The sequence below is a fragment of the Solanum tuberosum genome, unplaced genomic scaffold, assembly GCF_000226075.1.
Source record: "Solanum tuberosum cultivar DM 1-3 516 R44 unplaced genomic scaffold, SolTub_3.0 scf00284, whole genome shotgun sequence".
NCBI classification, from domain to species: domain Eukaryota; kingdom Viridiplantae; phylum Streptophyta; class Magnoliopsida; order Solanales; family Solanaceae; genus Solanum; species Solanum tuberosum.
In genome coordinates, this window is record NW_006239212.1 from 701,678 (window position 1) to 723,709 (window position 22,032).

At 35.9% G+C, this 22,032-nt stretch overlaps 3 protein-coding genes across 4 annotated transcripts in view; 1 reads left to right on the plus strand and 2 right to left on the minus strand.

Moving 5' to 3' along the window:
• LOC102599206 (mucin-2) overlaps positions 1–8,886 on the minus strand; it is a 10,538-nt gene extending 1,652 nt beyond the window's left edge. Inside the window, exons 1-7 of one of the 2 annotated variants that reach the window (XM_006359101.2) lie at positions 8,225–8,886; positions 4,459–4,511; positions 4,328–4,373; positions 3,153–3,230; positions 1,633–1,740; positions 1,188–1,253; positions 144–223 (exon numbers count right to left, since the gene is read on the minus strand). In XM_006359101.2, coding sequence (XP_006359163.1) covers positions 144–223; positions 1,188–1,253; positions 1,633–1,740; positions 3,153–3,230; positions 4,328–4,373; positions 4,459–4,511; positions 8,225–8,782 — 989 coding nt within the window. In that variant the 5' untranslated portion in view covers positions 8,783–8,886. The remainder of the gene's footprint in view (positions 1–143; positions 224–1,187; positions 1,254–1,632; positions 1,741–3,152; positions 3,231–4,327; positions 4,374–4,458; positions 4,512–8,224) is intronic. The other variant, XM_006359102.2, reaches the window with a different exon arrangement.
• Positions 8,887–10,244: 1,358 nt separating this feature from the next.
• Positions 10,245–17,181, plus strand: LOC102599742 (protein N-terminal asparagine amidohydrolase). The gene is made up of 10 exons (XM_006359103.2): positions 10,245–10,400; positions 11,610–11,795; positions 13,052–13,116; positions 13,204–13,303; positions 13,412–13,450; positions 13,549–13,734; positions 15,744–15,922; positions 16,359–16,478; positions 16,577–16,778; positions 16,915–17,181. The coding sequence occupies exons 1-9, from the start codon at positions 10,344–10,346 to the stop codon at positions 16,719–16,721; spliced, it is 1,077 nt and encodes a 358-aa protein (XP_006359165.1). The 5' UTR covers positions 10,245–10,343; the 3' UTR covers positions 16,722–16,778; positions 16,915–17,181.
• A 351-nt stretch (positions 17,182–17,532) lies between these two features.
• LOC102600080 (zinc finger CCCH domain-containing protein 31-like) lies at positions 17,533–21,468 on the minus strand. Its single transcript, XM_006359104.2, has 3 exons — positions 21,183–21,468; positions 20,835–20,895; positions 17,533–18,532 (listed from the first exon to the last, which is right to left on the minus strand). Exons 1-3 carry the CDS (start codon positions 21,253–21,255, stop codon positions 17,797–17,799), a joined length of 870 nt encoding a protein of 289 aa, XP_006359166.1. The 5' UTR covers positions 21,256–21,468; the 3' UTR covers positions 17,533–17,796.
• Positions 21,469–22,032: the final 564 nt, after the last annotated feature.

Genomic DNA, 22,032 nt, shown 5'->3' on the forward strand with positions numbered 1-22,032 from the left:
TGTGGGTGTGGTGGTTTGTGGGGGGGTGTGTGGTTGTTGGTGGTGGGTGGGGGGGGGGGGGTGATGTTCAGAAAGAGCTCTATCAAAAAGGAAATAGTTATAACCTTAATAACAAAAAGCCAAATACCAGAAAGTTTTTTTACCGTGATCTAATCCTTTTAGCACGCTTGACATGTCTTTGCAAAAGTTCTTTCGGAGATAAATGCTCAACAGATTCCCCAGCCTGCAAGCAAGTAAACAAAAAGAATAACTTGTTCAATTCTATAATTGAACAATTGCCATCTCTAACTACCCAACTACATTGAACAAGTAGGTACATCTCTACAGACAACATTCCAATCAAGGACATGTGAATCCTAACACATAATAGCTGACCAGAAAATTAGAAATGACAAAGCAATGAACTTGAGATACGGTTAAGGCAACACCCAGAATTATTATTTTTTGAAAGAGATCAATGCCTTTTGTGGTCATGCTGAGAGGAAAAATTCAGATCAAATTTGAAACAACTGAACTTGCTTAACCATAAAACATAAATATTATGTTAGATACAAATAAATTAATAAGGAGATGCAACAAAATTAATAAGGAGCTCATGTGGAATGTAGTAGAATTTCTGAAGTCTTAAAACTTCACGAGAGGAGATACAAATGGATAAAGTCTCTTGGGATCCAACATCTCACCCATTCCTTAATTGATTGAGCTGCTCACATTCAAAGAAAACTTCCAACCTTCGATGAAAAAAAATTATATCATGCACACCAAACAATCCACTGGGAAGCCTATACAGCTCAGGCATGGGTCCAAACCACGTTTAGTAGCTGGAATTCAAACCTGAGATCTTCAGACTGTTACGACCATGCCTTAACCACTAGGTCATCCTCTAGTGGTGGAAGACATTCCTTTGATGAAAGTTAATAGCCAATAAAGGAACTCAAGGACTTCAACATAACATGAAACATACCATACTTCCTTACTTGGCAATTCAAAACATTGGAGAGTATTCAAAAGATTGCTTGGGGAAAAAATACTCCTCAGAAGCAAAATATTGCATTCAACTTGGAACAATAAAAAAAATGTTCATATGCATATAACACTTGATTATGTACAATTTTTTGTGATGTGGTGAATTTTATTTTATTTATACAAACCTTTCCATAATATGAAAGTTCAAAACCTTATTTTACCTTAAAGTTGATAGGGATGGGAAAATTCACCCTTTTCAGTATAAGCATAGATGAAAAACTGCAGTCCTACAATGAGATGGATGGTAAAGTAAAAAGTTCTAGAAAGTGCACTATGGCATAGTACAAGTCATTAATCTTATACTAGACATCAATAACAGTCTGGTATGCTCAATGATCAGCAAAGAGTAAATATGGTCAGTACTCCAGATTCTATGAAGTAAAAGATCCTGCCCCGCTTATGATTAAGTTTAACACAAACATAAACCATGATTTACTAGTAAAATGAGTTATACTTCAATTCCCCTTGCCCCGTAGCAATCATTCCCCATGTACTTAAGATTACAAGACAAACAACAATGGCTAAATTATTTCCAAGCATCTAATCATTCTGGTACAGGAATCACATTCAAACTCACTCACTAAGTAGATAAACGCAAGTGCTCACCTCTTCCTCTTCTTCTTTATCTCCCTCCTTTTTTACAGGAGATTCAGCATCTTGTGGAGCTAGTGCCAAGGGTCTAGGAAGAGATCTTACCCCATCCATGTATTGGGACTGCCAACGAAATGTGAAGCAAATTAACATAAAAAGGAATAAATGCTATTTAAAAATAGAAAGTATTTCTTGCAAAATTTCAAAAACCACATTAAGAAACTCATCCAGCACCACAGTTGCATCATTTTTTCAAGAAGATTAAAATTATTAAGACAACAAATGCAAGACCAGAGAGGAGAATCAGCAATAGAGAAGCAAGACAGAATCATGATCTGAACTGGTTTGAGATCATAATCGGTTTCAATTTCATCAAATGCCCTCCCCTCTACCCTCTATAATTCATAAGACTACCTTTTCCTCAAAATACTACTTCAAATAAAAAAGAAAAGAGAAAGGAACAAAAACAACTATTATCCTTAGTTAAGAACTTAAAAGGAATGAGATTTGGCTGCAACTACTTGAATCAGTACTAGATTTGAAGAGCTGTGAGAGAGAACCATGATCCAAAGCTGGTTTTGAACATTCAGATCAGGTCAAAAATCAAGTAATATAACTTGAAATTATGTAGCTATACTATCTAAGCAGCATCAGGTAAATGTTTAAATTTTAATGAGAAATCTTTTAAGAGCTCTGCCCTCTGGTATCCAAATAAACTCATTCAATTTTGAACATCTTATAAATTCTAAAGTTGCTAATACTTCCCTCAGTACTCTAGCATTGACATGTTTCTCTTCAAACCTAATACTAATTTCACAATAATGTAAGGGAACTTACATTTTTCTCCGACATTGTCACAATAACAACACGCTAAGGTGACGAACTCTCAAGTAAAATCACAGCCGAAAGCGATGGAATTAAACTGCAAATCTCGAAATGCATATGTTGGAAAAATAAGAAGTAATAATTCTTAATTAACAATTCCATAGAGGGGTTCGTTATGTTTCCAAGTATAGTTAGATCTTCAATGTTTTGTCATCTTGGAAGATGAGCAGTAGACTGGTTTTTTCTCTATGATTGTTATATTTCGGAAAGGGAAGTTTTCGTCCTTGGCATTCTATAGAATATATTAGGTAACATCACTTGAGGTAATCTATAGTAGGGTTGGCAAAATTAACCCATGAAAACTTGGCCCACCCAATCCGTCCAAGTTTGGGCTGGTCATTGACCTGCCCATTTATTAGCTCAGTCTATCAAAACAAATTGGGTTGATATGTGTGGCCCAAGTTGACCTATGAGAAATCTTATCAAAATAAGATATTTTTGTTTGCATGTTATAATAATAATAATAATATATATATATATATACACAAAATAACTGACAGTATCTGTCCACCAAACTCAGTTATTTTGTATATGAACTGAGCTTTTACAAGCCAGAAACCTTAAGTCACTCAAGATACTGTCAAAAGAAAATTAATATTTCAAAAAGAAAGCACTAGAGCAACAAATAACGAATTTCTAGTTGAGCAAACCTGAGTGTCATCTGGAAGCCCATTCCTCAACCATGAACGACAGAGGGTGTAGAGAGAAGCATTATCAGAAATTCGGACCTACATCAGAAAACAAAGGTAATTATCATGCAGTAAGAACATGTTTCTACAGAAAATATAGGGGAAGCAAGGAAAGCACCTATACCAAAGCTAAGCAGTGAAATGTTAAAATGAGGTTCATGCTAAACCACAAAGACCCCAGTTTGCAGAAGAATTAATCAAAATTGCTTCACAGATTGAATGCTCACCAACAAAGAAGAAATTGGGGAAAACTGATAAGAGAACCTAATGTTCTGTCAAGTCAAGGAAGTAGATGCTTTTTTTCTACTTGCGGTTAAGTTATACATAATTCATCTCAAGCAAACATCAACTTAATATAGAAGGGTGCACACTCTCGGGCAGATCTTATATACATTGTAAGAATGTGATCACCAGACATAAATAATAATCTCACCTCACCAGTAATGGGCTGTAAATCAAGAAAATAGATGAGTAGTGTCACATTACATCTTAAATTCTCTTGCCATAGCCCTTTGACAATAATACCACATAAGACAATGAAAAACCACCACTGAGACAAATCAGAGAAATTTAAAATTGTAGTTACACATTTCCAAGTGAACAAAGTTTCTTATAGTTTCATTGTAAGGTACATTACATATCACACGCACAAAAAAAGAAGTTTTAAAGTTTGTTGGAGTGAAAGAACCAATTGCACAATCAATCAACTACCTTCTATCCCAAACTAGTTGAGTTTGGTAACCAATACCACAAATGCTTAAAGATAACCTATTCAGTGCCTAATTTCCAATACTAACATTATTTACAACTGAATTATACCTGTGCTGGATTGCAAAGGTGAGTGAAATTTAAAAGGGTGTCAAAACAATGTCATCTATCAGGATTCAGGGCCTTCTCCATAAAAACTTTGATTTGGTAGCTAGAGAAAATATTATCTACACAACTTCATGAAATATTAGTGACAAAATAGTTAACAGATATGTCATACTCCAACATGTTTTTCTTTTCTGCTTATTTTTTAGGGGAGGAAATGATTTAAATGACTTCCATCTGTCAAAATGAGGATCATATCAGGTATGATCAATAAAACATGCAGTATTTCACAAATCAAACTAAACAGCAAAATAGGCACTTACCTTTCTGTCTCTGATTATAGCAAATGTGTCATCCTTGCTTCTGTCCCTACCGCAAGCAAAATATAGAGCACTAAGAATTTTCATATTAAACATATAAGGGAAACAGGAAAACTATGTAAAACATATATTACCTCTTCTCTCTGAAACCATTACAATCTGAAAGGGAAGGCTGAGTAGAAGCAATCTGGAACACAGAAATGTAGCAAGCAGGATCAGGATACAAAGAAGGTAACAAAATTGTGAGAAAAGATAAAATAGATCTATGGAACACACTAAAAGAACGTAATTTCTCATTTGAAATTGCAGCACTGCATTACTGAGAATCTGAGATAGGTCATTCAAGTAAATCTGCAGAACAATACTGCCACAAAGCATGAAAACAGTAAAAACAAGCTGGGGGAACACAAGGATTAAAGGGCTGTTTGGATTAGATAACAGACAAAAACAGCAAGAGAATAGTCTGTTAACAGAAAATAAACCAAGTTATTTCTGAAAACAAGAAAATTCTCTTCTCAATACTTGCAAGCCTAGTCTGGGGGTTTATGAGCGAACCCTTTTCTATTCCCCTCTGCTTCCTTGTACTGATTATAGGAATCGAGCCTCAAATTTTGGGAGGTTAAGTTGAAATTGTGTTTTTCCTTCACCCTACATTTATTTAAATTCCAAAACACATGTAATTGTAACTAAAGAAGTTTAGCCGTTTAAAGAATATTTAAGAGTCTCCATATGTAAGGCACATCAAATATTTTAAAGATTTCTTTCCAAGAGACAAAGCCAACACCAATCTTCTGAAATCAGATTCAGACACTTGTATTTGTTTCTCAAGTAGAAACGAAAAGGCAAAATATTTTGATTTCCAAAAAGGAAACAAAAACCAAAGGTTCTCAAATCAAGACACTAATTAAGGTAGGATGCATGCTATTCTTCCAAACCAATGCAAACACAGTCCACTTGACAAAATTAATTTTAAGAAATTCTCAAGCCACTTGCAAATTGGTCCCACATAGTTCAGTATAGCGAAGAATCCCCAGAGTTAACCACTTTTGGTAATCAGCACATATACATATATCCTCAGAACTTTTTGTGTCAATAATAACACATTTCTTCTTTCCCCACTGTCTTGGTTGCTGCTTGCTCCCTTCTTTTTTTGGGATCCAAGGGAATCTATTGAAAGATCAATTTGACCGAGAAAATGAGATTTGACAAGATTCATGGGTATATATATGGGAGACAGAACGTAAGAATAAGAATGAAAAAAATTGTGGCCGTGCTAGGTTGAGACTCATGAGTAGCCTTCATTCCTCTTCTCTCTCTTTCTTATTTATTGGAAAAGGGCCAAAAATGCCCCTAGACTATCGAAAAAGATCTAATTATACCCTTCATCCACCTATTTTGCTGAAAATACCCTTTGATTACCTTTTTGGCTCACTTATACATTTATGACTAATGGTCAACGCTGAATTAAAAAAAGCTTATTTAAATTCTGTGGAATTTTATTATTGATCCAATTTTAAACTCTAACCCCAACTAAATAAATCAACCCACACAATTTTCTGACTTACTCAACCCAAACACTAACCCACACGAAAAAATGTGAAATTTCACCGTAAAAATCATTCTCAACCATTCTGCATACCCTCCCCAGACTCCAACTGAGAATGATGTTGTTGTTGTTATTGAAACATGATAAAATACTTCTAGCTAATTTTGGGGATTTACTTCCCCACTTCAGCTAATCAAAGGATTACTCTAAATAGCTTCTATGAGACACCGTCTCGTCATAGACAAGAAAACAATACTCCCCCATCCCAATTTAAGTGTTTTCCTTTCCTTTTTGGCCTGTCCCAAAAAGAATGTCTCAATCTATATTTAGTAAGCTTTCCAATTCCGGCATTCTACATGGTAAGTTTAAGACCACAAGTTTTAAAGGACTACACACATATTTGATTTAAGACCACAAGATTTAAAGGACTTCACACATCTTTAATTTAAGATCACAAGATTCAAAAGACTCCTTTGGTTTCTTAAACTTCGTCCAAGTCAAACTAAGACACTTAAATTGGAACGGATGGAGTAGCATTTTTGGAACCAAATTAATACATAGTCTTAATATGAATATTCAACAAATTACTCAATTAAACTATTTTTAACAGTGATGTGGGCCGTATACACCTTGATTAATCCATCGGACAACCCGTTACATACCACAAGAAGACATGCCGAGTTATCCTACCCACCAAGGTTGGAGCAGATGTACTTACATTGAATGTTGTAGTTGGGGTTTGAACTTGGATCCCCGGATTGTAATTCATATACTCAACTACTTAATCATCCCCTTGAGAATAAATGAATTTGATGTGTATTGTTTAATTTTTGTGGATAAATTATCTCTAAACTGTAAAGTACATCGATTTCACAATTTTTAAGTAATTTGTATTCGAAGTATACATTTTTTAAGGAGTTGTGTTTGCATAGTTAATTGTGGCCTTAAATTTTGGATTCTGACCTTGAGAGTATCTCTCTAAAAAAAATTAACTTCAGGAGTTAGCATTGGGCTTGGGCCAGTTCTGGCCATTTTGACCTGTGGGCTGAAGTTTGAAATGCAAGGGACCAGCTCCAACCCCCCATGGCAGGGAAAACACCAGCCCATGAGATTCATAAGTTAATACAGGGTTCATGCCTCCATTAAAGGGCTATGGCAAGGTGGTTTATCGCCTAGGGTCAGCCCACTTGCCAGGTTAGCCACAACCTTACTGACACACCTCATTGAAGAAGCCTGAAGCTGGCTTTAAAATTCCAATAAGCTTGACAAGGTTATCAAAAAGGTACAGCCTATGGATTACGAACTACAACTCCTTTCAAGCTCATGATACACCAAGGATTCCTCGTTTCTCAACTAGGAAGGTGGCTTCCGCAGATCCCCCTTCATCAACCCCCCTTGGTGGCTGCACATGGTCCCCTTCGATGTAATCAGTAGCCATGATAAACATGAGGATGGTTCAGAGAAGAAAAACTTAAGTGCACAATGGGCAAATCTGGCAAGATGTTGGGTTTATCGGATCCAAATTCCTGATTCCAAAATATAAGGGTCAAGCATTTTTATAGGCAGGATGAGTGATAGCGTGTGAAAGTTCTACTTTAAGCTCCCGTGGTTGACCTAAACATTGGAACTGGTTTAGTAGTTAAAAGTCGTGTTTCCTTACATGAAGTCCCCCAAGATCAGTTAGTTGCAACCAGCCACCTGAGTGATATCACCTCCCTATGAGCACATTGTAATTTCCTAAAGATGCACTAGTTCAAGAATGATCACGAATGGAGAACTTGTTACTCTACTATTTCAAATATTTCCCTTTTTTCCTTGTTTCTTTCCTCTGTTTTTTCCTTCTTCTTTTGATTGCTTTCATAAATGCAACATGGTACTATTTGATGGCAGCAAAGAATACATGGTCAATTTACTTCTTTTTTTAAAATTGAGTGGCTTTTGTCATCAAAAAAAATAAATTGAGTGGCTTTCATAAGTAAGAGTGAATCACTGAACAAAAGCACCAATAGGGAAGAAACAAGTTACAATGACCCACCTGGGAATTCGCAAAACTCAAACCTATCATATAAGGAACGCTTGATAATCCACCCAAAATGAGGTTATTAATGATTTTGTAGATAGATTAGAGGTAGACAAATTGTATAGGATAGCTCAGAGGAGTAGGAGTTTTTTTGCAGAAATTCATGTGTAACTAGAGCTCTGTCAGAGACTTAATTCTTTCAACACCCTCCCTAAAAGAAGCTTGTTAATTGGTAATTTACTATGGTTGCCAAATTTTTTTTATCTAATAACATGCGAATTCAACCATCAATTATCAAGATAATTAAAGTGAGTATTAAAAGAATTACAAAAACCTTGTGATGCGAAGAACTGACAACTGGAAATCCCTTAACCGCACCAGGCAAGACACCAGCCGAAGCCGCAGGACCAGCAGAATTGACAGTAGGAGACGATCCAAGAAGAGCGTGTTGCAAATGACTCGGTCTAACACCCGTAGACTGACCCAAACCCGGATCCATCTGATTCAGCCCAAAAGTTGGTCTAGACCCGAGGTGGCTAACAACTGGGCGATTCGGGTAATTACTAGGTTTGGACAAAAACCCGCGGCCGGAGGAAGCAACTGGGTAGAGAATGCTGTGAAGATGAGGTTGTGAGTCGGGATTAGGAGGTTTTAGGACTAATTGAGAGTAACTGGGATTGGATGAGGGCGGTAGGCGCTGGGTAGATGGGAAGTGAGAAGATTGGAGGGAAAAAGGGGGATGTGGTTGTGGGGTGGGTGGTCTTACAGGGTTAGAGAAAATTGGTCTTGTGGGTATACCGGTTGTTATAGCTGCATCGGTTGTGGTGATGGTGGTGTTGGCGGCGGCGGTGGGCGGAGGATCCGGCGGAGCTGGTGGGGTAGAAAGTGCCATGCTTTGGTGTTGGCGGGGAAAACTTTTGGGTATTTTTATTAGGGGGAGAGAGAGAGATTACTTACAATTTGATTTTGAATTGAAAGTCTTTATCACTTTGAAATATGGCAACGGTGCGGAAAAAGTTACACTTATGACTTTGAGGTCAATACGACACCGTTTTGTATGATCCATATAATTGCATTTTGCACTTCAAGTCCCTTATAATTTTTGTTGAAGTCATTTTTACCTCCTAGACTAGAGTATGTATTTGGACTCGATTAAGCCTTGTATTGATTCTAAAAAAAAAACTAATTTGATGTATGTGATTTATAGGATTGGATTAATTCAAATTCACTTTTTGGAGTGGAGGTATAAGCTTAAATGAATTTATTTGTTTTTGCTTTTGCTGAATATCATAAATGTATTAGAAAATATTGAGTTGTTAATCTAATAATTAAAAAATTATTTTTCAAAAGGTTCGAAAGAAAAGTAAGACTGTAATGTTAAAATGAAAATATTCAAGAAAGGAAAGTACTAATAGTACAAATATTAAGGGTAACTGAAGTAAAAGAAATAATAGTAGTAATAAAATTGATGCATAAAATAATGCTAGCATACTAGTAATAATGTTGATAACGAAACAGACAACAAATTCAGTTTAGGACCTTATTCTACCACTTTACTACCGACTAGCAATCTACTCTAATCTCGTCCTTCATGTTTTTCCTATCTAGGGTCATGTCCAGGGTGATTTACATTTATGTCACTTTTTGTTGAATTACCTCCACCCAATTCTCTTTCGATATATTTTTACCTTTCCTCAAACCTATCATCATCAACCTCTTATACCTCCCCACTAGGATATTTGTACTCGTCTTTTACACATGTTCAAATCATCACAATCTCACTTCTCACATTTTATCTATTTGGCGATTACTCCCGCCTTGTCTTGTATATATTCGTTATTGGTCTTTTCTCTTCTAGAATGCATGCACATCCGTCTGGGCCATCCTCATTATTGTTATCTTTATTTTTTAGACATATGAATTCTTGACTAACCAACGCTTCACCCAGTACAACATAATCAGTCTAACAACGATGATACTTTCTTATCATATGAAGTAGAACACATGAGGCGAACCTCTATATCATTCACCGCCTCCAATACGATGTGTGTCGATCTCTTCATTCCCCTTATTTCCTGGATTATAAACTCAAGATATGTATGATGTGTATATTTATTTGTTAATTTGTATAATAACTTAATTGTCTATTTATATACATTCAACGTAAAATGATACAAATATCTGTTGAAACCAAGTTAAATGACACATTATGTGTAGTTTCTATTTGTACTATTTTTCATAAAAATAAAATGAAATCGTCCTTTTAAAAAAAAAGGAGTAAATCAAGCAATAGTAGATATTTTAACCAACAAATGAAATTATTATATTCTTCTGTCCCAATTGCCAATGCAAACACGCCCTGAAATTTTACATGAAAAAGGACTCGAATAAACGGAGAGGAGAAGGCAAAGTCGATTCTTTGCCACTTTGCTCATCTCTGTGTCAACGCCATTATGATCTTCGTAGCTGGAGCTCCTTTAAGTACAGATTCGTCTTCTTCATGTTCCCAGGTATTGTCATCCTCCTCCTTTTTAAAAAAAATTCAAATCCAACTTCAGGTTCAACCTCAATCTTAATTAAGGGCTGAACTGCACCCACATAATGCATATGGTACAACTAATCCCTTTTATACCCTAGATAACGTGCCTTCTGCAATATATATGATCGATTTGTAGTAATGATGTTGCAGTCTAATCATAAAGACTCCACCTTTTGATTGGGTTAAATTTGTTCATCTGCGCTAAGTTGATAGGTTAGTATTTTTGAAATTCTTTCGGCCTTAGAATTATCTGAAGAATTGATGTGGTTAAATAGAGAGAAAATGATACAAAGTAGTAACAATTTTTTATTTTTTTTTAAGGGAAAAATGTATTTTAAAGGTATATATGTGTCACATTACTACTTAAAATGATGAAATATTTATGATGTACACGTAGACACATATATACCTTTAAAATACACTATTAAATAGTACAGGGTAAAAGGTCCTTTCCAAAGTTTGGTATCGTAACAACAATTTCGACCGACCCTTTTCCCTTTTCTTTATGAAGAAAAGTAGTAACGAACTTTATTAATGCTTGGGCAAAGAATACCCCTATACAAGATGTGTACCAAAAGCAGAAAACCTTAAAAAAGTTATGGACTTTGTACTGTTTTCTTGATCTGTACATTGGACCAAAGAGGGACTGCTTGGTTTGGACTGTAACATCTGACTTTGTCAGATTTTTTGTTCTAAACTTCTAGTTTGTTTGATCAGTTTCATCAGTTGCAATCACTGTTTGGTTATTGTGCAAAAAACTGTTGTAGTGATTCTTGAGCTAATTTCTTCTTACTTGTGAAAAAGACTGATAAATTGATAATCTTATAGATAATCTGGATGAAAATAGTCATAGGCAATTTTGACCTACCAAAGGAAAAACATTGGCAAATTTATAATCCGATCAAATAGTCGGAAGAGTGGTAGGCAGATTATTTATCACAGGCAAATATTTTTAGAGTTGCATAACTGATGAACCCCTTACCAATTATAATTGATTAAAAGCATTTGAGGAGGTGTCTTTGAATGACTCCTATTGACCATTCAGATTAGTTGCAGATGGAGTCTTTGTCATATTGAATCCTGAAATCTCACTGCATACTTTTCTCTGCATTACAAGGGATACAAAGTCTTCTTTTTTGTTTCTATCTAGCTACTTAATAAGAACATCTGATATGAACAGGGACATGACATCCTGACGGATTTGATGAAGCATCCTGTTCTGGTATCTGCATCGTCTTCACTTAATGATGTTGCAGAAAGGAAATTCTCTGTCTCTAAAGATTCTAGTTCTGGTATATCAAGACATAATAGATGGGTTTACATTTTCCAGAGAGAATATGCAACGGTGGATCCTGCACTTGTCGATGTATGTTCATGCTTTCTTTAATAATCCTACTGAAATGACATCTGACCTTGTTCCCCACCATTCTTCCAATTTGCACTTCTTCTTTCTTCTGTCATAGTTCTAGACTTGCAGTTGCATGAGAGTCAATTTAAAGTAGTTTTTCTAGTCTCATCTGTCTTTATCACCCACTTCTTGTGCCACAAATCATAATATGTCTGATTTCTGCATAATACCTAATCTGTCTAATAGTTAGAGGAGATGTTTCCTATAACTATCATGTTAGCACTATAAAATTCGGCAAAGGCCGTGACTTAGACATTTTTTGGAAGGCTGTGACTATCTAATGTGCCCATTGCTGCATGAGAAAAAAATAATCTATGCTTGGAAAAAGAAAAGTAGTAGACCATAAATTAGTTGTAATAGTTGAGAGTGTAATTGCCTCGAGGGAAATCAATGCATTTTGATGGTTAGGTTGGATATTATGCGAAAGGGAAATTGAGTCCTCAATCTGCCTGATTGTAAAATGCACTATGTTATTCTATACCGTGCACCTTGCAGATATTCTTAGACTGAAACTTGGTAGGTGCAAAATGTTTAGAATAATGGTTGTCATTTCTATCTTGGAACTGAAGTGTCCGTTATGTTTACGGTTAGCTGATTCAAGTGTTTTGTGTTAGGACTTGTTGTTTTCCTTTTCAAGTATGTGGACTCTCTTCTACACACTTTCCTGATCCTTTGTGATTGAAGCATCTTTGTACCCAATACTGTGAGTTTGTAGCTATAAAGATTCATCTCCATTGTTGGTATGCTTCTGTCCAACCTCTTTTTGCTGGCCATTCTGTGCTCCATCCTTATTCTTATCATTTTCAAAACCTCTTTTTTATCATCTTGACATACTTGTCATCTCGTGATGATATTCTAAAGATTTTCTCTTGTCATAATTAAGAGTTTTGTCAAGTTATTCTTCTTTTAGTTAGCATTTCTTTCGACTTTTATAGCAGAAGTTAGAGGGATATGATTGATGGTGGGTCATGTGGTTTCTCTTGAATGTATTCCTCCTTCAGTTCGCTCCATAGGTTATTTATGTAAAAACAATTCTAAGTCACTGAGAGTGGTTGCCGTTTCTGTTTGTATTTATGTTGGAGCAAATCTTTTGACCACTCCATTTCTCACACAATGCTGATCTACTACAGTACCTAAAAGATTGTTAGCAAGTTTTTCAAAATTATCCACTCTTTTCTGCTGTTCTAAAAGATCTCCTATGTTCTTGAACATAGGTGGTTGGGACGGATGAGGCAACAACTTGCGTAGGCCTTGTCATAAGGAACCAAAACAGTGGAATGTAAGAGGAGCTATTTAGACAAAAAGACATCACTAATTTGCATTCAGGTGTTCAAGTCTAACTATTGTGATTGTGACTTCGCTACAGGACATCTGTTGCTCACTTGGATTCACCAGATGTTGTTGATATTGGCCTGGCCCAGATGCTGGCTTTTGTTGTCAATCAAAGCTCTGATGCCATGTTGGATGTATTCTTCTCTAATCCTTTATGTCAAACAACATTAGTAACTAGCTTCTTTTTTGTTCTCTATTTTTTTTTACTGTGGATGCCGACATTGAAAGTGTATAATATGCAGGTTCATCTAATTGGTGGTTTTGATGATGCCTCGCCTGAAGTCAGGCCAAGATCCTTCTTATTCTTTGATTTTCACAGAGATAGTGAGTCATTTAGAGGCTAGATAATGAAGCTGAATCTGTTGGACTTCTTGTGCAGAATGTTAATGGTATTACAGAAAGTCACGGAAAGTTGGAGGGCTATTCCTTTCCTTTGTGTAAGAAAATAGTTGACAGCCTGGCAAAGAGTAATATGAAGTTCCAGATTCACACACTCCATGTTCTTGGGCATAATACAAGACGAGATACTGAAGGAAATGCATACCCCATCTTCACTGGTTTCCTGGTAAGCTGTATTTTGTATTTCACATTAGTTTATACCGTTGATTATTACAGAACAAGGGAGGGAAAACTTAGTGGTAAAAGTCCTCCCTCCAATCTTAAGGTTTAGGGTTTGAATCAATAATGATGAAAAGTGGAAAGGACTGTCGCTATTTGATTCCTGGTTAGGGAGTTGTCATTCCAGTACAGTCGTTACAATTCAACATTCCAAGTTGCAATACCACTTCTGAGCTACTAGATAAATCATATACATTTTCTGAATTCTTTTTTCTGTAGACATAACTCGTGAGGTATCTCTAAGAAATCCAAGTTCCTTAGACGTACTGGTTAAAGCCTGTATCTAGACCTTGAGTGAAAGACAAGACAATTGTGTGGGACAAAGTTGTGAAATTCAATTCTTTTGGAGGAGCTAACTTTTTCATTTTCTTACTTTTTAATGGAAGTTGTTCAGTAGTTAAATATCCTTTGTATTACTCTATCTAAAGTGATCTCCAGTTTTTGGAAAGGGAGACAACTTTTGACTTAGTGCCTATGACAACCAGACGTGGATTTTGAATTTGGACAGAACATAATATACATATTCTAGTTGGTGCCATTATTTGAAATTAATAGGAAGCCATGGAAGCATTATGTGAAACTGAATAAGATAAAAGAAGAATAGAGCTTGAACCAAAAATCTGGATAGTTTTTTTTGTTCTACATTAAGGACAGGTTGCTCTGGTAAATTACTTAATTCCACGAACTGAGAGTGAGAGATAGGGTTATTCATGGTGGACCTTAAGAAAATATGAGAACCACCTGGAACTTCTTACTGATTGCCAACCCGGTGAGAGACAAACAATAGCCAGTTGGAAAGAATGATGCCAAATAAGACCTTATTTAGTTGCAAATATAGCTTAAATGTCAAAGTTACCTATTTCAAAAAAAAATATTGCTTAAATGTCTGTGCTGGCAAGGATCAGCGCTCATCTCCTTTGACTAATCATAGTAGTGTGACATCATTTTTCCTTGAGGGAGGGGAACTCATTTACAACGTGAGCCACTCATTAACTCACAATTGACCTGCTGACTACACATTCCAACAGATGTTGATTGATTTATATACATCACTCTAGGAACATAAGACTTTTGGATTCTACTTTGAATAAATGAATTTTTGACTTTTTCTATGCCAATTCTATGGCTATCATATCAATTGGATTCTTGAAACCAAATGGCCATCTGCAGAGAGATGAATTGGTTGAAGTTGAGCTCCTTGCTTGTGTTTTTCTTTTGGCTTTGTATATCTATTGGTGCTTGATGCTCACCGTTAGTATCTGTAATCAGCAATCAATCTGTTTGACATTCCTGTCATTTGGCACAACCGTAAATAACGTCTGTTATCTAATGAACTGGAGACTGGAAGGTGTATCAATCTTAGATGAAATACATGCTTGAATTAATCTTTCAGATCTACACTAACAAATTTGCAGTGAAGTAACAAGTGTGAGGTTGCATTTTACTTGTCATCCTACTTTCTGTCTTTGCCGTGATTCTGCTTAGTATTATTAGGGAAAAGTGGGAGCAGACAAAGAGATTGCAGACTTGGGTCAGGAAGGCTCATTGTTCAAATTGGGTTCTCAGATGTATATAACAGAAACTCTTGATCCTTAATTCTGGATGGATGCCAATCTAGTGGTTGGTATTCATGATGCATGGAAGGGAGAGAATTGTGACAACTTACATGGTTTTAAAATGCACACACGTAGAGATGGAAAGTAAATATTAATTACCGTGTCCAGGAGAAAGAGGTATTGGGTTTTCATTTCATTTCTTAATGGTACGGTTGAACACAGGCAGACGATTATGAATTACCTACCCATTCTCTGTGTGCCTCAATCAGCTGATTACCAATACTTTCTGTTTCTACTCTGTGACAGAAACGATTTGTTGGAGCAGAAATTTCTCAGTATTCTACGGATCTTCTTGGATAAAGATTCTTAATTCTTTTTTTTTTCAAATTCATTTGCTCAGGCGGAAACTGCCACTGGGTCTATTATCCCGGCAAACTTTGATGCAACAACAAGATGTCCCGACGAAGTTGTTAGGAGAATACGAGTGTCTGCATCTTTTGAGGATCCAAGTTGGAAAGGAAGATTACTTGAGACATATGATACTCAGACTGATCAATTCGTGATTGCTCCATGCACTTGGTAAAACTGCTTACTTTGGATTTTCCTTATTTACTCCTTATGGCATTACCTCGGGGTGTTTATATATCTTATCCTGTCATGTTATTTCTCTGTTTGTTGTCTTAATTCTCTGAAGTTGTCATCTATATTTCTTATTTTTATTTCAATTTTATTTAGATGAATGGTGAGAACAATTTATAGTTACACAATCATGTTAACTGAGACACTAGTGAGCTTACAAGAACTTTATCTAGCTTCATTGGGAAAAAATAGGCTACGAATTAACTATCAACTAATAGAACCTAGGTAATTGGAATAGTTCGTATTAAAAAGAAACGTTGACATCAAATCCACGGTCTCTTGGTTACACCTTTTTTTTTTTGGCTTTGCCACTTGAGCTAGGCCTCTTTGATCTTTTAAACTTATCTCTTAATGGACTCCATTTTTTATACCATAGGGACATGCGCAAGATGCATATTGCCCTCATGTTACAGAATTTATCTGACCAGGAAATCCTTCTTACGTGTTCCACCTCTCCTTCTGCTGAGGCTCCAGATTTCGTGGATAACCAAAGAAGGTACTACAGCATTTCCACAATTACGACACTTCAATCCCTTTCCAGGATCACGGATTTGTCAGCGTACTAGACATCATTTTAACAAATTCTTTCCACAGGCAGTGGGACTATTTAATCCAACACCCAGATTGGAGTGAAACATTCCCTTTCAAAAAGCCACGTATATTTCAAAGGACAGAAGATAAGAGTTGGGTGAGGCACCAAGCAAAATCTAGCAGCTCATCTTATCCATACGCTGATTAAGACTGTTTCGTTCAAGGGACCATCTAGGGGAAAAGGGAAGTTGGCGCGTGTTATGTGGTAAGTACTAATGTCTCTCTTAAGGTTATTTGGTACAACGGAAAGGGGTAAAAGTGCGTTAACTTCCCAGTTTCCTTCCATTTTTACTTGGGTTAAAAAGCTCAAGGGTGATATTTCCCCTCTCCAACTATTGCAGGTTAAATCAGTTGTCTGAAGCGCCTTGCTTCTGTGGTGAAGTGCAGGAGTCAGAGTCGCAGCTAAAACTTACCCGTTAAATAATCTATTGATAAATAAAAGCTTGAAATGATGAGCTAAATTCTTAATTAGATTTTCCTAGTACATTGCTTGACAGGATAAAGGTAACAGTGACTTCTGTTCACATGCTCTCCATTGATGAGCCAAAACTTGAAATGCTTGCCAATTTTCTTGTTAGTTTGTCTTATTATTTGTTTGATACAATTAATTGGTTTTCAGATAGTATCACGCGACATGACAATCCTTGAACTAACTAAAAGGAAGGGAGGACCACCATTGTAAAGTGAAAATATAAGTTTACATAAAAACAAAGAAGATCAAATTTATTAATCCCTCCCTTCCATTTTAATTTGCAAGGTTCGAGGGTCAATCAAACTATTTAATTTTTTATGCGAATTCAAGCAAACAAATAGTTGATAATTCAAACATATATTTGGAAACTGTAGTAAAAAAGAAACTACCTTGCTTTTCCCAAATAGTAGTAGTGCGACATAGAGGGGAAACAAGAGGGATACTAAATATTCATCTTGGTTAGGTGCTATTCATAGCTAAAAAGAGATATAAAAAGCTCTTTTGACATTTCTCAATTTTGAAGCCCAATTATTCTAAAGCGGCAGTAACAAGATCCTATCTAAGGACTCACATAATAAAAGTGTTTTCCGGTCACCAATACACAGATATGAAATACCTGGGCAACCCTCATCCTAAACGGATATATATTACACTAATACAGCACAGACAGTATCCTTTCGACGTTTATCCTTGTACTATCTCCTATTGGCAAGCAATATTTTTGCTAATACACAGTATGAATGCCATGAAATCAAGTCAATGGCTTCTGCAACTCACTGGCCCCATGAGCAAAATGGCATTTCTCTCCAAATGTGCACAAACCTTTTGAAAAATTCGCACACATCTTTGTTTTAAGTGGGCCAGGAGGATCTCGAGTAAATGGGGCAGCTTTCTTCAGCCCGCCTGTAGGTGTACTGATATTCGATATGAGCTCCCTTACCATGGCACTCGCCTGATTAATCTGATCAAAGGTTCCTTGGAGTTCAACATTTCTTTTGTTAGTGTCCGTTTCATGCTCCTTTATAAAGAGCTTGACACCAGTAACCCGACATATGTGTTTTGAGTTCACACCACTCTTCCCTATGATGTTTCCAGCAAGAGATGCATCTATACTAATGGTAGTTGTTGCAGATGCTCCAAAGTTTGTAGCAGCTAGACCAGGTTGGGACGGTTCAAGGTAGCCGGAGAACCCACTCGGAGGACCTTTGGCTTGGAAATCATCGTACGCTGGACGCACTTGCTTCCCAATCTCCATCTCACCATGAGCAAAGTGGCACTTATCACCAAACCTGCACCCTTCTGCAGTGTTGAACTTGCTGCAAAACTTCGATTTCACAGCTGGACCAGGACCATCACTAAAAGATGCACTATTCCTTCCAAATGGAGGTGCTGGGTTTGAGCCCATGTTTGATAGCTGGCTCATAGCAGTGTAGCCAGGAACATAATGAAGAAAGTGACATCCCGCCCCAAATGAGCATCCAGAAGTGCTACACCACATCAAGAAAATGATTGTTAGCGTAAGCACAACTGAGCAACCAAAGAGACAGGCAAATGGAGCCAAGAAAAGAGAACACACTGGTGTGAGTATTGTTAAACGTCAGCATGCTTAGAGTATTAGCTTTCTCCCTTCCTGTTTTACAAGCTCATAACATTGTTTGAGCAAACACTACCTACTATTACATACATAGAGTGATTGCTATTAAGATATCATGGCACTAGAAATAAAATATTGCTATCTGAAATAAGATTACCACCTTTAAAAAAACCTGTCTATTCAACATGAACTTACTGGCGACTGCGAGAGATGATTGAAAACTAATATACCAAGTAATAGTGCTAAAAATATTTATCACTAAACAATGACCATATGAATATCAAATGAGCTTATTCCATAATTGTAAGGCATGATGCACGAGAAACCAACACCAGAATCATTAATCTGGATGCCAGGTAAATCAGCTCATAGATCAACTGATTTCTGATTACTTGAAATTAGAAAGAGAAAGTACACGAGTAACTTCAGCCTGAACTAAATAGATAAATTTACGGGGTTCATTCTTCATCTACATCGAATTCTTGATGCTAAACGATTCCATCTCTAAACATAAATCAGATCTATTAACCACAACTCACAAAGGCGAGTTAAAATTACAATTTCAAATGAAGAATAGTCTAACACACACACAAAAAAGTTATGATGCTTCCAGGTTTGCATGATTGGCATATTCGTAACATTTAAGAAATGATTGATGTTAGTTATTATATATGGTACAACAGCAGCAATGATGACGTCGACCACACCATAACCTCAAAATAGTTGAGGTAAGGTTGTCTATGACTCTATGTGACTTTTATATCAATTCCATTAGGAACAATTTTATTTCAATACTTACGATAACTAAGGGTTTGTAACACTAGATGTTCTAAACATAAATACACTTGTCCAACATTGACATACAGATTTGTGAACACGTGACCTAATGTAAGTTCACTAAAATAGTGTTCCCCATATTGGAATGATATAAGTAATGGTATTTACCAGGCAAAAGTTAAGCTTACCTACAACCGTTGAGCATTAAACCCTACACTCATTTCATATAGACTCCATATCTACAACGACAATATCTCTTCTTCTTTTTTTGATAAAGTTAACATTATAACGACAGTATCTTTTTGTCCATATACCATTTATGGACTTTCCGATTAACAGTATTAGCTGGCTAAGAAAAGAAAATTTAGTGTTTTATCTTCTTGTCGTTATTGAAGAAGTTGGGTTTTTAATGCTTGTATTGTACGATAAAGAACAGTCATGCCAAAACACTACAATCTTAGTATGAGAAGTAAGTGGTCAGCACTTACTTGGTTTTGTAATGTGCACTTTTTTGGTATTAATAAAATCGATCAGTTCGACCAACAATAAAAGACACTACAATCACTGAATAATTAAAATGAGGAAAACAATTGTACTAAGTTCATATACCACCCCCAGAATCCCAGATGTATTTATGACTTCCAGTACTATCAGTGTAGTTGGTTACCAGACAGTTATGGTTCTATTAGAGAACATTGTCACTAATTTAGTCCAGTAGCTAAAACCTAGCATATAATCCAAAACAATATGCATTGTTAGAAGCTCACAACACAGGCATAGAGAATACAGTAATAAAGATTAGGTTTAACAGAGATTATATAGAAAATATGGGAAGTTTGACGAGTATCAATTTCAGGCTCTATTCACACACATCCATACTCAACCTCAAACTTGAAAAACATCTTCCCACGACATATCTTAGATAAACAGTGCTAGATCCAACACTTTGGCTTGAACATCCTCAATGGTACCTGTGAGTAAATACAGCTGATTGAAAATGTCGGGAGACGCAGAGGTAAAGAGTGCTTGTTTCTTTCCCTCTTTTTATTTTTTATGAGCGAGAAATAGTCTAGGGCCAACCCTTAAGACCAACAGCAGCCTTCGAAACTAGGGGATAACAGGCCCTCCCCTCTACCCTTCTCCACTTGAATACCATGCTTAGTTTGCAGGCACAAGGCTCGAACCTGTGACCTAAGTCACAACTCACAAGTCCCTCAATTTTGGCCACTTGAACTAAGCCCTGGGGTTCTTTTTTACATTCATGATGACATGATATGTATTGCTCCAACAACATTTGGATTTTTCTTTTACCATCACAATCTTGTCATTCCAAATGTTATGGTTCAAGCATTACAAAACATTATAACATAAATGAATCAAATTGAGAATACTTGTTTTTAATAGATGAAGCATGAAACCTGTAAAACTTCATGCATGGCTTTGATTTGCTTCCTACACCAGTCGTAAAGGATTCTGATTCTGTTACAAAAGATTAAATATTTCTCTTTAGTTCATAATAATTTTCGATGACATTAGCAATTACCAATATATATGTAATAGAATCAACTATCCACACAGTACAATGCTGCAAACAACCCAATTTTAGTAGTTCTCATTACAAATTCCAAAATCACCTAACCCTTACTGTATCATTAAACAACTCCCAAAACTACAAAGATGATCACTTTTATCGAGCTTTTACAACAAAAAGGCTTAGAATACTAGAATTAGTGCAATCGAAGTAGACCCAGAAAGAGAAAACTAACCATCTCTTGATTTCTTCATGCCTCCACTGCTACCGAAAGCACCGCCTACTCTTCTCTTCCTCCCAAACTCCATTATCGGCCGTTACACAGTGAAATTGAAGCAGATAAATACACCCAAAAATGAAAGAATTTAACCAAAACAAAAGCACTGGAAAATGCTAGGGTTTTGGTTTGGGCAGAGAGAATTGGGCGATTAAAGTTTGAGATTCAAAATTTTGCAGCTTTAGATCCGCACCTGAATGTGTAATCCTCGTATTTGTTCCTTCACGGACACCTAATAAAACAAATGTAATTAGTGAACTAAATGTATTAATAATGATTGCAATTAATTATATGTAGTAATTACTCCATCTATTTCAAAATAAATAAATTAGTAAGTCAATATACACCTATTGTATTAAGAAAAAAGATTTACGACGTAAATTGAATACCCACTTTCCACTTTTGTCCTTTTACTTATTATTAAATTATTTTTAAAATATAAATAATTTAAAGTATTTATTTTTGTTAACATGAATAATTAATTCTCTTGAAATTATGACCTAGAAAATGTAAATGAGAGGTAAAAAGGAAAGAAAACTTGAACTTTGAATAATTCACTTATTTTGAACTATAAAAAAAAGCCTAATAATTCACTTATTTTAGTATTTTTTTTATATTTATTTATTGTTGTTTTAGTGTATAGGGATAATTTGTCTTAAATCGTGTTTATTTCTGTACTAATAGCCTTTATTATAAACTTATAATATCATAGTGCGATGTGTATTAAGCCGAAAATTTAGCCAATAAAAATTAAATAATACATATCTAACTCTCATGAGCTATTTCGCATCTGATAGTGTATATAATT

Excerpts from the sequence above, each read along its gene's own strand:
- LOC102600080 (XM_006359104.2), bottom strand. The coding sequence starts at position 21,255 with ATGGAGTTTGGGAGGAAGAGAAGAGTAGGCGGTGCTTTCGGTAGCAGT. Across the intron at positions 20,896-21,182 it reads CATGAAGAAATCAAGAGATG|AATCAGAATCCTTTACGACT; the intron begins GTTAGTTTTCTC and ends CTTTTGTAACAG. Across the intron at positions 18,533-20,834 it reads CCATGCATGAAGTTTTACAG|CACTTCTGGATGCTCATTTG; the intron begins GTTTCATGCTTC and ends GATGTGGTGTAG.
- LOC102599742 (XM_006359103.2), top strand. The coding sequence starts at position 10,344 with ATGATCTTCGTAGCTGGAGCTCCTTTAAGTACAGATTCGTCTTCTTCA. Across the intron at positions 11,796-13,051 it reads TGGATCCTGCACTTGTCGAT|GTGGTTGGGACGGATGAGGC; the intron begins GTATGTTCATGC and ends TCTTGAACATAG. Across the intron at positions 16,479-16,576 it reads TTCGTGGATAACCAAAGAAG|GCAGTGGGACTATTTAATCC; the intron begins GTACTACAGCAT and ends TTCTTTCCACAG.